General features: G+C 38.5%; 1 protein-coding gene across 2 annotated transcripts in view; it reads right to left on the bottom strand.

Annotated features, from left to right (window-relative positions):
• Srbd1 (S1 RNA binding domain 1) overlaps window positions 1-2,342 on the bottom strand; it is a 209,274-nt gene that overhangs the window by 175,216 nt on the left and 31,716 nt on the right. For both annotated transcript variants that reach the window (XM_008823071.3, XM_029558632.1), the window contains exon 7: window positions 720-858. In XM_008823071.3, the coding sequence (XP_008821293.1) occupies window positions 720-858 (139 nt within the window). The remainder of the gene's footprint in view (window positions 1-719; window positions 859-2,342) is intronic.

The raw sequence follows: 2,342 nt of genomic DNA, 5'->3' as shown, positions 1-2,342 counted from the left end.
TAGAATAAAAGCTTTGAGAAATAATATAAGAAAAGCTTTATAACCTTAGGATATGAAATTTCTTTTAAAAGTAAAAAGTCAATTACCTTAAAAAACATTAATAAATTAATAGTAAAACTGAGACCATCTATTTACCAAAGATGGCATTAAGAAAGACCAGTTACGGGCTACAGAGATGACTCAGCAGTTAAGAGTACTGGCTGCTCTTGCAGAGGACCCAGGTTTGGTTCTCAGCACCCACATAGCAGCTAATAACTATCTCTAATTCCAGTTCCAGGGGAATCTGATACCCTCTTCTGGCCTCTACAGGTATTGCACATACAGAGTGTACTTACATACATGCAGGCAAAATACTAACACATATGAAATAAAAATAAATTTAAAAAAATAAAAGAATGACCAGTTTCAAATTGGGGGCAAACACTTGCAACATATATAAGCAACAAAGACTATCAAAAAAATACTCATAAATAAATAACAAAAAGAAATAACATAAAAATACAATGGGCAAATGACTAGGGCAGGTACAGTAGCAAAAGAAGAAAGCTGAATAGCTAAGCAAGAGATCTTTCGGAACCTATTTTACTAAAATCATTTATTCTTTGTGTGCTGTTAACAGACTTTTGTCATTAATTAATAAAACAACTTTTACTGTGAATACTTGGATTCTAAAATGAAGTGGCAGCAGCAGGGCTGATCTCTTTCAGGAAAACTGGTACCTTTGACATCAGGCCTGAAGTAAGACAGCAGGTTGAGCTGCCCTGGGTTCTCCAGCAGGGTCCATGCTGCTCCTTCTAGTCCCAACTGCTTTGCTCTCTGGGCTTTGGTGCCTTTGCTCCCTGTTTTATATGGAGCAGACTGGGGAGGGGGGGGGGAAGCAGAGAAGATATCATACGATTCTGTTTTAGAAAGCCAAAGCTAAACCTAGGATGCAAGATTAGAGGCCATGCTGGGAATGCTGAAGACATCATTTCCTCAGGCACGGATCCTCTTCCCTCAGAGATGAGCTCATACCAACTAGCCAATACTGTATGAAGGCAGTTTCTGCCATCGCTTGTCTTTACACTGTACACTTAACCAGTTCATTGCTTGGTTTTACTCATCTTAAAAACTCGCCACCTGTACTGCAAGATCCTCTTCAACACAAGCATTTTCCTACAAAAATTATCTCCACATAAAGCTTCTACTTCTTAATCCACCTTCTCTTCTCAACCCATCACCCTCTGGCTTTCTTCTCACATACCTTGCTGAAGTAGTATCACAAAGATCCATGAGGCTTCCCGAATTACAAGAAAACAGCTTTTCAATCCTTAAATTGCCAAACCTCCCTCCTATATTTACCTACTGATCTTCCCTCCTTCACCTTGGAGTCTCCTCACACATCCCTGACATTTTGTCCTTTGGCTCCCCCTCCTCATCTAGATTTCAAAAGCTAGTATTCCCCAAGGGTCAATCCTGAGCTATTCATCCATAAACCCTTCAACAAAGTGAATTATTTTAGTCTCATCCTTTGTAACTCAACCCTCCCAGGGATCTATGAGGGACTGGTTTCTGTGAATACAAAATCCCTTAAAAATGACATGGTATGCCAGGTGTGGCGGTGCATGCTTTTAATCCCAGCACTCGGGAGGCAGAGGCAGGCGTCTCTGTGGGAGTTCTTATTTTGATATATCACAGTGAAAGATTTATCGTCCTCTTTTTTTTTTTTTTTTTTTTTTTAAAAAAAAAAAAAAAAAAAAAAAAAAAAAAAAAAACAAACAAAAAAAAAAACACATGGTATTTGCATACAACCTATGTACTGCTTCCTATATAATTAAACCATCTCCAGATTATTTAAACCTAAAACAATGTAAATGATATGGAAATACTTGCTAGTGTTATTTAGCTAATGGTAACAAAAAAAGTCTGCAGCTGGCCGGGTGTGGTGGCACTGCCTATAATCCCAGTACTCAGGAGGCAGAGGTAGATGGATCTTTGTGAGTGCGAAGCCAGCCTGGTCTACATAGTGAGTTCTAGGACAGCTGGGGCTACAAGGAGACCCTGTCTCGAAAAGAAAAAAAAAAAAAAAAAAGTTTGCAGCTATTCAATACAGACTATTTTTTCAAATATTTTCCACCCATGGTTGACTGAACACACAGATGTAAAACCCAGAGATAACTGGAATGCCAACTGTTCCAACTTTAGGCTCAAGACATTCAGTCTAGGTCTCCAGCTCTTTTGCACTTCACACTTTAATTTACTCTCCTTCCTTATTTAACCAGAAATTCCTTGAGGGCAAGGATTACCTCCAATTACAAGTATTACTCTAGTATCTAGTATACACATTAAAAAAAGCATTCAAT

The sequence above is a fragment of the Nannospalax galili genome, unplaced genomic scaffold, assembly GCF_000622305.1.
Source record: "Nannospalax galili isolate Female #2095 unplaced genomic scaffold, S.galili_v1.0 scaffold286, whole genome shotgun sequence".
NCBI lineage: Eukaryota > Metazoa > Chordata > Mammalia > Rodentia > Spalacidae > Nannospalax > Nannospalax galili.
This window is presented reverse-complemented; position numbering and strand designations above follow the sequence as displayed.